Here is a 12,256-nt window from a genome sequence, read left to right as displayed (position 1 = left end):
TTAACTACCTTCAAAGTAATAAACAGAAAACTTCAAATCAGCTTAATATTATGAGAGAAATGTACAAAAGTTTATTTGGTATTTGGTCAATATAGTTATGTAAAGGGAATAATGCGTAAACAAGGCGAAATTCCTGATCACAATTGTGTACGTAAACAAAACAACGGATTGCACTCCGGGAGTGCCGGCAGAAGTGAAAACTCAATGATATTTTAACAGTTTTTCTATCAGGTCACGTCCGTCTTACGAATTTTCAATCTGTCGAACCTGTCGCGAGTTTAATATTTTTCCCCATCACAAAAAGTGCACAGCGCCGCTAAAGGAGTTTTCACTTCAAAAAAACTGACGTTATGCGCGTCTCCATGCATGATCCCATTCCCGGGTCACCCGGGTGAGCTACTATACTCGTAGTCCGATGCGTGGTTCTAAAACTTGGATGTTGCCTGATAAAAATATTGTATTTTACCTTTGTGAATATATCGCCATAAATAATAGAATCTATTAAATAATAGTATGGCTAGGTAATGTATATAACGTAGGTACCTACGCAAAGCTATTGATAGAACGTATTTATCTAACCTACATTAAACACGTCAGATATGTGGGTTCGGGACGGATTTAAGGCTTTATGTTACATAAAAGCAACATCTTTAATAGATTAATGGAACACATTGTAAGCAATAACACATGGCCTTAATCTTAAAAAGAAAAACAGCATTGTGTTGCTTGTTGTTTTATTTATTTCTTTTTGTCACGAATAAACATTCCCTATTCTCTATTTTCTCTATAGGGAATATTAAGGCAAAGCTCTGCGTAGGTAGCACCACTAGCGCATTCAGTAAATAAACCTCACTGTCAGTGATGAAACAGATTATTTACTTACGTAAAAGATATTTTTTTGCTGTGGGCTACCGTTTACGAGTTATTTACGATAAACTGAAAAAAAAACTATTGTAGAACACATTATAAGTAACTATCCCACGTCACTACTCTGACCCACGCTTAATATTATTTTTTATCTCCCATTTATCAACAGATTTGCACCTATAATAAACTATATATTTTTTAAACGTAATAAGTGTAGCTTTACGACTGTATTTTTTTAATTTCAGATTCCTGCTACACTTTCAAAAAAGTGGTAATTATTAAAAAATCAAAAATACGTTTTTTAGTCTTTTTTACTTTATTCTTCTTTTTGTTATAAAGTGCATTGTTATCGTTCTAAAAATAGATACCTCATCCTCAATTTATCCGAAAATGATATATTTGAGGCCCTCCTAGGTATAGTTTTAGAGAAATGTTGCTCCAAGTGAAGCACCGCAGCGTCAAACTCCCCCCCCCCCCCCCCACTAAATGACCGTAGTTCTGTAGAAAGCGACCAACTTTTTATTTTTGTCAAAGTGACTTACACCCTAACTCATTAGCATTGGTCGCTTTCTGCAATGATAGAAAAATTGAGTTGGTCGTTTTCTGCATAACTATGGTCAAATGAGAGGTGGCTTTCGACGGCTCTCGGTGTGTATCTGCTCAAGACCAACTAAGAATCAACTGTGCCAAGTTTCAGCGCATAGTCACAAAGTGCAAGGTCCCCATAAAACGGCGTGCTCTAACAAACCAGATAGGGTTGTCAGGGCAATAGCCGAAAAGTTTGTTAAGGTGGGAATAAATTCGAGCAAGCCCAACTAATTACATTTAATTCTAACTTGGATGAGAATTTCAAGCCCAGGGGGTACCCCTGGGTAATACATACATGGCTTGCGTAGTTATGCTATTTGTCGAGTAATGGTAACATTCCATTTCTGACCGCAGCTGCACTACTGGTACTGAACGCGTCGCTGTCATTGTCAATTTCCATAGTAAAATTAACAGTAGTGCAGCTGTCGTTGGAAATGGACGGTCACCTTAAGTGTCCTCTGTGTAAGTAGAGTTAGGCCAAGAAAAGCCTGCAACGATTATGATAGCACACGCAGTGCAAGCGCAGCAATTTTAAACGTCAAACTTCTATGCAATTATGACGTATAAATAACACTTGTACTACGTGTGCTATCATACTCGTTGCAGACTTTTCTTTGTCTAACTCTACCTACGTAATAAACCAGGTTCTATAATAGAGTAATAAGTAATAGTTTAATAAGTAAATATTATAGGACATTTTTTACACTAATTGACTAAGCCCCACGATAAGCTCTAAGTAAGAGTAAATTGACTAGCCTTTAAAGGATGACTCACGTTAGACCGGGCCCTGTCCGCCGTCCGGGCCAGAGTTTCCGGCGCTTACTTTTCTATGACATGACAGGCGATCACGTGATGCTTTCCATAGAAAACGATGCGCCGGAAGCTCCGGTCTGGACACGACCCGGTCTAACGTGAGTCATCCTTAACTCAGTTCAGGCTAAAGATCGCCTAATCTAGCACTTAAATAAAAATGGTAATAAGACCCTTATTGTATTCATACGATAAGTATCAAAATTGAAAGCAATGACGCTGCATGTTGGACTTATCAGAAATGTGTCAAAAAAAATTGAATTTTAAGCTGTTTATTTTTATATAGAATTAAATACATACAATCAACTTAGAACTAATCTAACATTTTTAAGATTATCAGAACTAAGGGACAGGGGGAGCAAACCCTATCAAAATTATTGAAATTATCATTAAGTGTTTTTACATGCTACTCAGATGTCTACTTATATTACTTATAATTGTCAGACCTTTTTTTACATGCACGGAAAATTTTATAAAAGCGTTTCATTAACTAGTGCTATATACTATAATTAATTTCCATCGTATTTTCACGGGAACGTACGAATGTGTCTTGCTATTTCAGTCTCGGTACAAAAAGTACGGAGGTTGACTGAAGTAGCATGACAAATACGAACGTTTCCGAGAAAATATGATGGAAAACAATTATGCACTACAGCTGTAGACTTAGAACTGGTGACTTAGTTAATGGTTATTCATTAACAAGCCCAACGAATGCTTCAAGTGCTATTAAGTAGCACAGAATAAATAATAGTACTAGGTACAGAAGACTCACTCTCTGACAAAACGCGTCTTTTTCGATCAGTACAGATATGGCTGCTAGATGGCGACAGCGCCACGTGCGGCTTATGGCTAGCCACCAAAATTGGTGTGGAACGGATGTACTTTTAGCTATATACCTGTAGCAAAGCGACGAAATCGCTGAGTGAGCCACGCCTGCTATTAGCTAAATAGCACATGATTATTTGTAGTTAATTCGTGCATTTTGCAACGTCAGCTCTCTTGTTGGAGTACTCTAATCAAGCAAGTAAGTAATTTAATTACCCATGCGCGCTCACTACTCTCTACAGACTCCAAACGTAAGCGTTCATACATTTTTAATGTTTCATCAAAAAGTAACAAGCGTTAAGTAACGTTGGCATTCTTTATTTCTAACCGATAACACCTTACATTTTCTACGTAAAGTGAAGCAAAGTCTCACAAAGATTTTACTTTGAAAAAGTTCACAGTTCACACATCTCATACCTACACCTAAGCCTTTAACTCTACAAGATATAACTTTCCAGCTTTAGTGGTTCGTTATCAGTTTGAATTTGGAATTTATTGATCGAGAATACGGTAAATCGCTAAACCTTATAAAACAAAGTCCCCCACCGCGTCTGTCTGTTTGTGTTTGTATGTTCCTAGTATATGGTTCGCGTTAAACTCAAAGACTACTGAACGGATTTTCATGTGGTTTTCACCTATCAATAGTGTGATTTTTGAAGAAGGTTTAACTGTATTAATTTGGTAACCCGTGCAAAGCCGGCGCGAATAAGTTTGGTGATGAAGATATACATCTTTAAGCCTGCAATAGCCTAAGATGTACATCTGCATCATGCAGAATTAATACATAGACCAAAAAAATAATACAAGCTCTTACACACAGATCAAAAAACCTGTTAAAATCACTGAAATGCATGATACAAATGGACGATTCGGTAATTCTCGAATGCCTAATTCGTCGCTGTAATTCCACCCTCGTCGCTCATGTCATGTCTAAGCGTGAAAATGTAAGTGTACGCACGTTAAGAGCACGCAGCTTTTTACTTATCAATATCAGTGTATTTTGCTCGATGAAGAGGAAAGTAGCAATTGTGATAAGGGCCCCCCCACATCTGGCGTCTTTCGAGCGTCGGCGTCTACAATTCTATGGCCGACGTCGACGCAACGTCGACGCAGCGTCGACGCAACCGCGCAGCGACGTCATTTTCCATAGCGCTGGACCGACGCCGACAGACGCCGACGCTCGAAAGACGCCAGATGTGGGGGGGGCCTTAAAGATTTCCATAGGCCTAAGAGTTAAATACCGGGGATCCGTTTCAGGGCATATTCGTTATCATGTAGGTAAAAAGTAGGAATTAAAATTTTAGAAATCAGAGACTTGGGCGACCTGCCTGAAACACTAAGCGCCACTTGCACCATTCCATTGACCCGGGGTTAACCGGTTAAACCTGGAGTTACCATGGTTACCAGTACAATTTGACACATGGTTAATGGTTTAACCGCTTAACCCCGGGTTAGTGAGATGATGCAAGTGGCCCTAAGACGCACGCGCTCGGAACAATTCATAAACCTGTAGGGCTACCGCGAACCACGTTCGACGTGTTGTCTCCATGTCACACTTACGTACGAGTTTACAAGTGCGACAGAGAGGCAACACGTCGAACGTGGAACGCGATAGGCCCTCTGTACGTTGTTATACTGAAACTCGTATAAAAGTCAAATTGGTTTGCCGTACCTTCACTGAACAAAAGTAATTTAGAATACTATGAGCGTGTGGTTTGCATTACCATAACTGGATGCGAGGGGTGAATATCGATGACAGGTATACGTATTCATATACAACATAAAAAAATGAGAAAATCGTGTTTAGTAAACATTTTAATTTCGTACAACTCTTAAAATACGTAGTCGTAAATTTAGTGCTACCTATCCGTTTACCTACGTGTATAAATAAATCTACAAGGCCGTTAAGGCCGTTTAGTAGTTTTTTAGTCCGTTAACTTCGGCGTTTGGCTGTACATATTTATAGTGAAACACACCCAACTTGAAAGGCGCGTATTTCAAATTTGAAAATGGGAAGTCAACTATTTGCGCATACATTTTTAAATTTTACTAACTACGCTAACTAACATTAAACTCTCGACCTGGCCTTTCTTCAGGAATTCCCCGATCTGATCAGAGGAAGTCCGCCGACGTCTACCCCTTCCAACTCGCGCTACTACTTATAAAATAATAGCTAAACATGAAACGCATCTGTTACGATCAGGACAGATATGGCCGCTAGATGGCGACAGCGCCACGTGCGGCTTATGGCTAGCCACCAAAATTGGTGTGGAACGTATGTACTTTTATCTACCTGTAGCAAAGCGACGAAATCGCGGAGTGAGCCACGCCTGGCGGGGGTAAAGACCAAGAAAACATTCGAATAACATAACATAACATCGTTTAATCGGCTGTACTGCACACAGTTGCACATGTTTTGTCGCTGTAGAATCGGTTCTGGTTGCCTCCGCAGCCGCTAAACGCAAAACCCAAGCATCTCCTAACCGATATATCGAAGTAGAACCTGAAACCGTAATAAAAGTTAACCTTTTCGCCGCCATTGACTTGATATAAAGTCAGTACATATTGTGCCCCACACGCCACGACTTCATATCAAGTCGTGGTTTTGGTCAGGTTTGTATACATGCAATTTTTGACGTGGCGTTGATGACACTTTATTGCTTCATTGACGTGGCGGCGAAAAGGTTAAAAGTAAATCGGCCAGGGTATATTTAATTTGGTACCTACCTATCTGCTTACTCTCGTGTTGAATCTTTTAATACTAACCTTTAAACGACCATTTCTTGTTTAATTATTTATTTATATGTATATTCCGGGGATCTCGGAAACGGCTCTAACGATTTCGATGAAATATGTTATATGGGGGATTTCGGGGGCGAAAAATCGATCTAGCTAGATCTCATCTCTGGTAAACGTTCATTTTTAGCGTTCCGTACCCAAAGAGTAAAACGGGACCCTATTACTAAGACTCCGCTGTCCGTCCGTCCGTCCGTCCGTCCGTCCGTCCGTCTGTCACCAGGCTCTATCTCACGAACCGTGATAGTTAGACAGTTGAAATTTTCACAGATGATGTATTTCTGTTGCCGCTATAACAACAAATACTAAAAAGTACGGAACCTTCGCCTCGCACATGTCCGGTTTTTCAGATTTTATATGTCTTCCGAGCAAAGCTCGGTCTCCCAGATATGTACCTACTGACAACTAAACGTACTTAATGTAGTATAAGTCAATTATATCTTTGTATAAGATTGGTTTTTAAATATCGTCTGACTTATTCTACGTTAAGTACGTTTAGTTGTCAATATCTGGGAGACCAAGAGATGAGACCTAGCTAGATCGATTTGTCACCCCCAAAACCCCCCATATAACAAATTTCATCGAAATCGTTAGAGCCATTTCAAAGATCCCCGGAACTAGGTTAAAACCATGTAACCATCATAATGCTATATCTACATTTAGTTTTAAAATTTCTAATTATGTTTCAGGAAATAATCGCTCCAGAAGAGTAAAGAATATAGAAAATCAACAAACAACCGTTCATACGAGGAGACCAGAAGACCAAGGTAAACATCCTAGTGCTTGACACGCTAATGCCCAATAAATGACACCCTTTTTTTTCTGCACCTGCTTAAGGGGTTACCCGAGGTTTTCATCGATTTTTGACAAGTTTTGAATCGTATCTCCTTTTTTTGCACTACAGATAAAATGATACATAAGACAAACAGTTATCGGTTTTTCAATCTTTTATCTCCGGTTTTGTCCGCCGGATTTTGATAAAAAAGTATTTTTTTATAATTTATCTTACATATTTGGGTTCGTCTTTGACGTGTCGAAAAACTTATCCAGGGTTTTAATTTTAAATTAACGCAGTTTTTTAGCCTAAAATTGTTCAACTTTGATGCCAAATATCTCGAAGACAATAAACTTTGTTGTAAATATTGGATACTAAATATATTGCTTAAAGCCGTTGCTATTAATACAATAAGCTGCAAAAAAACATTAAAAAACCAAGGGATTCAGATCGAAGGTCATTGGCGTGGGGTAGCCCCTTAAAATGAGATGCACTGTAATTGTGACGAGTACTTATTTCAGTTGATTTTTTAGCAAAAGTAAACGCCGGTTTTTATAAGGTAGAAAAGTAATATCTTACATTTCAATATAATCTTGACAATCTCCAAAATCTGCTTGCATGTGGCATGCTGCATTTACAGGCAATACATTTTCTATTGGATGCGGGCCAGCGTCTATACATAAACAAAGTTATAAACAGCAAAAATATGTAGCTACTAGTGGCAAGCCATTCATTAGATTTCGATTCCTACCGGATTACATAATTCAGTGAAATTGATTGAAGTCCATAAATTCATATGGGTAATATCTTAAGACTATACGGGCATTGTAAAGTAAGTCGGAAAGGCCTTATCTGATAAAAAATAATTAGAGACCATCTTCATCGGAAATAATTAGAAATTAACTCAATTTACGCTCACTAATGGAGCATTCCAAGGGCTGTCTCGTACAAACGCATTTTATTTCCTGTGTTGCATCTTTTTGCGGCATTGAAAGCAGGCGATTACTTTTCTGTGCATATTTTTGTCCATTTGTCAAAGAAAAGTAAACTCTTATATCTGCAAATCGTCATAAAATTCGCGTTTGTACGGTACGGTAGTATAAAGCAGTGGGGTTAGTGTAGCAAGTAATTACGTGGAATGCTCCAATGCTCCATAGGGGTCATCCATTAATACGTCACACGAATTTCTAGGTTTTTTGACCCCTCCCCCTCCTTGTCACACTTGGTCACATTTGGCAAACCCCTCCCCCCTAGTGTGACGTCACATTTTTTTCTACGAAATCGCCAAATCGAATTAAGCAAGTACCTGAGCATTATTAATATTTTATCAAAATATTTTTGAGGATATAAATATTAGTAATTTTATAACCCAAAACTGCTTAGGAAAGAAAATTAAACGAATAAAAACGATTATCGTTTTAAAAACTTGTTATTTAAATGTACAGCGAATAAAATAATTTAAATAAATTTTCGGTTACTGATGAAGTTAAAGTGACGTCACAAACTTTGTGTCTCCCCCCTCCCCATGTCACAATATGTCACATTTTCTTGACCCCCTCCCTCCCCCTAAACGTGTGATGTAATTAATGGATGACCCCATATATGTATACCTAGGTATCAGTGGCGGCGCGTCAAACATATTCATAGGCAAGCCGGGGCTAACTAATTTGGCTTACATATTCCTTTACAACTCTGCTCAAACGTCCAAAAACAGGCAAGCCGATGGGAATCGGCTTTTATGGACGCGCCGCCACTGCTAGGTATGTTTTGTTTATTTGGAGCCAGTACACACCATGTCTGCTAATACTTGCCTCGGCAAAATTCTCTGCATTCAGCGTAAGTTCTAAAATTATTGTTGTTGTTGGATTTGCATCGGAAGTATTTAAAAGGCTTGCAATCTTCCATCTTAATATCGAAGTACCACCTTAAGTCGGAATAGCTTTAGTTGAATTTTTGTTAAGATTACAAGAATTTCAATGTTATTGCCGTTATTATACTTATTATAGACCGACCGCTTAAATGAGTCGCCACCCTTAACCCGGCTACACACGTTAACTATAAATCGTAGCGATTAAACTACGCAAATAAATCTATAAATCGTAGCGTTGTCGATTATCGTAACGATTTGTCATACACACGGTAGATATTAAAACTGCGCAAATCGGACTGCACAGTTTAATCGCTACGATTTATAGTTACGTGTGTAGCCGGCATTAGTCGTCCTACCCCGTCGCCCCCGTACCGCGCAGGTGAGGACTCATTTAAGCGGTCGGTCTATAACAGAACAGACTACTCACCTCTCACCATATTGGTCGGGCTTTGAACAAGGATATGCGTCCGGTTGAAATTTACAGTGGACATCGTAACTCCAAAAATTCAATGGAGGGTCTTGATGAGAAATTATAAAAAAATAATAAATTATCATATCACCTATTATTATTCTTTTATTTATTTTTCTAAAGGTACTTAAAATTACTCCATACAAAAGTAGTCTCCATTATCCTTTCCGGATATTAACATTATTAAAAGTATATTTACAAAGTGTATATAGGGAGGTAGGTATATTGACCATGGAGAGCTTAGTTTGACCCTTTATCGTTTTTTTATTATTATAAGAGTTAGGACACATTAGAAGCGGAAAACAAATCGCAAACAAATTTTAAATACCTACTCTTTCCGCTTACGGTACCTATACGGGAAAAGTTAACGCCGTTTGAGCCTAGCTTAGAATTAATAATTAAAAATTATAAAAAATATATGGGAGGGACAAAGCTGTGGTTGCAATGATATACATAAAGAGATATATACCTATATAAAATTGTGTCAAAATATTATCAATAATGTTTAATATCCTGAAAGATGAGATAAGAAATGGGGTCGATACGCTTGAATATAAAGATGGCTTCGGGATGGTCGTAATATTTCTTGAACTTTTATCATATGGAAATAAAACATAAAATTAAAAAAGAACCACACACAACCAATACAAAAATACATATAAATTTTTTTTTTTGTTAGCCTGGCTAAGTGTCCCACTACTGGGCAAAGGCCTATAAACATATTATAAATAAAAACCGGGCAAGTGCGAGTCGGACTCGCGCACGAAGGGTTCCGTACCATAATGCCAAAAAAAAACAAAAAAAAAGCAAAAAGAAAACGGTCACCCATCCAAGTACTGACCCCTCCCGACGTTGCTTAACTTTGGTCAAAAATCACGTTTGTTGTATGGGAGCCCCATTTAAATCTTTATTTTATTCTGTTTTTAGTATTTGTTGTTATAGCGGCAACAGAAATACGTCATCTGTGAAAATTTCAACTGTCTAGCTATCACGGTTCGTGAGATACAGCCTGGTGACAGACGGACGGACGGACGGACGGACGGACGGACGGACAGCGAAGTCTTACTAATAGGGTCCCGTTTTACCCTTTGGGTACGGAACCCTAAAAACTAATCCAAGGTCCAAACTGCCGTTGGCCAGGGCCGACATTAGAACTGCGATCCCTAAGAAAACGAACTGTTCCCAGAAAAGTTGGTCAGGTTAGAACTGCGACCCCCAAGAAAATGAACTGTTGCTAGAAAACTGGGGTAAAACGGCAACCCCTAAAAAACGAATTCCTTCCAGATAAGCAGATTGCGTTAAATTAACGACTCAATAAATAAAATTCGACTAAATGACTATTCTGTATCTTAAATTTTGGTGAACCGTATTTATAAGTAAGTAACTTTCCTACAGATCTATTATTCTGTGAAATGTAATTACATATATATTATATACAAATTATTCTTGAAACAAATCTATGTTTTAAATTTTTTGTTGAAACATAACTAATCCAAACTAAAATTATTTACGTAATAAAAATTCTGTGTAAAGGTTATTTTGCGATATGAAATTACTTGAAAAATTTTCTGTGAAACGAAAATCTGCAGAAAAATCGCCGGCAAAACAAAGGTGTTACCGATTTGTGTGGCACGACGTATGTTAATAACAAATTTCAAAACTTACCGGTTACTTTGGTAGTTACGTTCAATTTTAAGCTCAATTTCACCAAATTCACATCCGTAAGAGTAGTTATATTAGTAGTAGTTGTACTAGTAGTAGTAGTAATAGTAGAAGGAGTGGTAGTGTCCGTGGTAGAGTTATCCATATTTAATATTTGAGAATTAACTATTGTGATTAATACGCTTAAATACAAATTTAAAGCTGACATTATTGATATTTTTCCGTTTTTAGTCCTAGACATGCTTTCAACAACGTGCAATGCCGAGACGTGTGTTTGTACTTTTGATTAAAAGCAGAATAACGTCGAATTCGAATTTAATAATAACTAATGTAACACCGTGAAGTTACGTAAAACAAAACAATTTTAAAGAGATTGGTTTGAATAATACCTACCGTTACTAGGCTCGACTGGCAGCAGCTGCCAAGTCCCTTATAGCGCTTTGCAAAGCCCGTTCTCGAAACTCGGGCGTGATGGACTTATGTACTTCTCGCAATATCCACCCGAGCATCCACTTCTGATGAATGCGAGCCTCGGCCTGGTAGCGCTTGATGTGGTAGTCCATGCGGCCCCGAACACTGCGGTACACTACCATAGCCCTCTCTCGGTAGATCGCTTCCAACTGCATGGCAACGTTTTCTTTCTTCGCATCCATCAACAACTTCTGCCCCTCGGCGCGACGCTGTGCATCTTTAGCCATCTTTATTGCATTATTAAAATAATCCATTTCCATCTTACGGCCTTTCTCCAAATCAGCAGCATACGCATCGACTTGCTTGTCTAAACTCGCGCCTATGCCTTTTCCGAAGTTCTTTGTGACGTACAATATAACTACGAAGGCGGAGAGCCCCAAGTAGTACTCGTGTTCCATGACATAGATTTCTTTGCTCACCATGTAATTGGTGAGGTTGAAAAAGAATAAGTAAGGGCCTGTGACTCCGGTTTGTTTGTAAAAGAATGTGAACCATCCATCAGGAAGGAAGCCGAGTCGCACCCGTCCGGAGTACATGTTTCGCCTGAGGGCTGGTTGACCTAAAGGGCCTGATCCTCCTCCCCGTTTCTCCGCTCCGCCACCCGAGGGACATCTTTTTACTTCCTGTTGTGGCTCACTAGGACTTTTCTTTGCCGGGCATGTCTTTGAATGATTGTACAGCATCGGAGAAAATAGAAAACGTGTCCTGCCTAATATGGGCCGCAACAGCATTTTTCTACACAAATTTGGATATTTCTATCTATCCATATCATTAACAGTCGTTATGACGTTAACTTGACGTAATTGACATCAAAAAAATACTACTCTTTGACGGGAACGCATCAACTCATTTTTGTCCGTGGTTTATGCTATGTATTTATCTAAAAAGTTTTTATATACTAACTTTTACAGATGTACTTAGTGCATAATTTTTTTCATCGTAAGTATTTTCTCGGAAACGTTCGTATTTATCATGCTGGTTCAATCAACTTCAGTACTTCTTGCACCGAGACTGACTGAAATAACAAGAGGCGTCCGTACCCTACGTTTCCGTGAAAATACGAAGGAAAATAATTAGAGTCAGACCGTGAAAAGTCTGCAGCGATTTTGATAGCCCACGCAGT

At 38.6% G+C, this 12,256-nt stretch overlaps 2 protein-coding genes across 2 annotated transcripts; both read right to left on the bottom strand.

The window, feature by feature from the left end:
• Nucleotides 1-5,472: 5,472 nt before the first annotated feature.
• On the bottom strand, nucleotides 5,473-10,807 carry LOC134679292 (boophilin-H2-like). The gene is made up of 5 exons (XM_063538188.1): nucleotides 10,666-10,807; nucleotides 8,959-9,049; nucleotides 8,463-8,585; nucleotides 7,241-7,339; nucleotides 5,473-5,593 (listed from the first exon to the last, which is right to left on the bottom strand). The coding sequence occupies exons 1-5, from the start codon at nucleotides 10,805-10,807 to the stop codon at nucleotides 5,473-5,475; spliced, it is 576 nt and encodes a 191-aa protein (XP_063394258.1).
• A 153-nt stretch (nucleotides 10,808-10,960) lies between these two features.
• On the bottom strand, nucleotides 10,961-11,927 carry LOC134678187 (ATP synthase subunit b, mitochondrial-like). Its single transcript, XM_063536646.1, has one exon. The coding sequence runs from the start codon at nucleotides 11,862-11,864 to the stop codon at nucleotides 11,061-11,063; it is 804 nt and encodes a 267-aa protein (XP_063392716.1). The 5' UTR covers nucleotides 11,865-11,927; the 3' UTR covers nucleotides 10,961-11,060.
• Nucleotides 11,928-12,256: the final 329 nt, after the last annotated feature.

The sequence above is a fragment of the Cydia fagiglandana genome, chromosome Z, assembly GCF_963556715.1.
Source record: "Cydia fagiglandana chromosome Z, ilCydFagi1.1, whole genome shotgun sequence".
Classification (NCBI taxonomy): domain Eukaryota; kingdom Metazoa; phylum Arthropoda; class Insecta; order Lepidoptera; family Tortricidae; genus Cydia; species Cydia fagiglandana.
The sequence above is the reverse complement of the archived record's forward strand: the minus strand, read 5'-3'. Positions and strand labels throughout refer to the sequence as shown.